We start from the raw sequence: 213 nt of genomic DNA, 5'->3' as shown, positions 1-213 counted from the left end.
ATTTTATTATGCAACAGCACTTGTTTTTATTCTATTATTCTAGTATCCCGGTGACTCAGTGGTGACAGGGCACGGCCTCATTCACGGCAGGCTGGTGTACCTCTTCAGCCAGGACTTCACGGTGTTTGGAGGTTCGCTTTCTTCTGTGCATGCCAAGAAGATATGCAAGGTGGGTGCAGTAGTCCTTTGGTTTTATTTCTTCTTAGTGTAGTT

The 213-nt window shown here is 45.1% G+C and overlaps 1 protein-coding gene across 1 annotated transcript in view; it reads left to right on the top strand.

Moving 5' to 3' along the window:
• Positions 1-213, top strand: part of LOC119591951 (propionyl-CoA carboxylase beta chain, mitochondrial-like) — a 12,123-nt gene that overhangs the window by 4,010 nt on the left and 7,900 nt on the right. Inside the window, exon 3 of the mRNA XM_037940705.1 lies at positions 44-169. Coding sequence (XP_037796633.1) covers positions 44-169 — 126 coding nt within the window. The remainder of the gene's footprint in view (positions 1-43; positions 170-213) is intronic.

Source organism: Penaeus monodon, chromosome 29 (genome assembly GCF_015228065.2).
Source record: "Penaeus monodon isolate SGIC_2016 chromosome 29, NSTDA_Pmon_1, whole genome shotgun sequence".
Lineage (NCBI taxonomy): Eukaryota > Metazoa > Arthropoda > Malacostraca > Decapoda > Penaeidae > Penaeus > Penaeus monodon.
The sequence above is the reverse complement of the archived record's forward strand: the minus strand, read 5'-3'. Positions and strand labels throughout refer to the sequence as shown.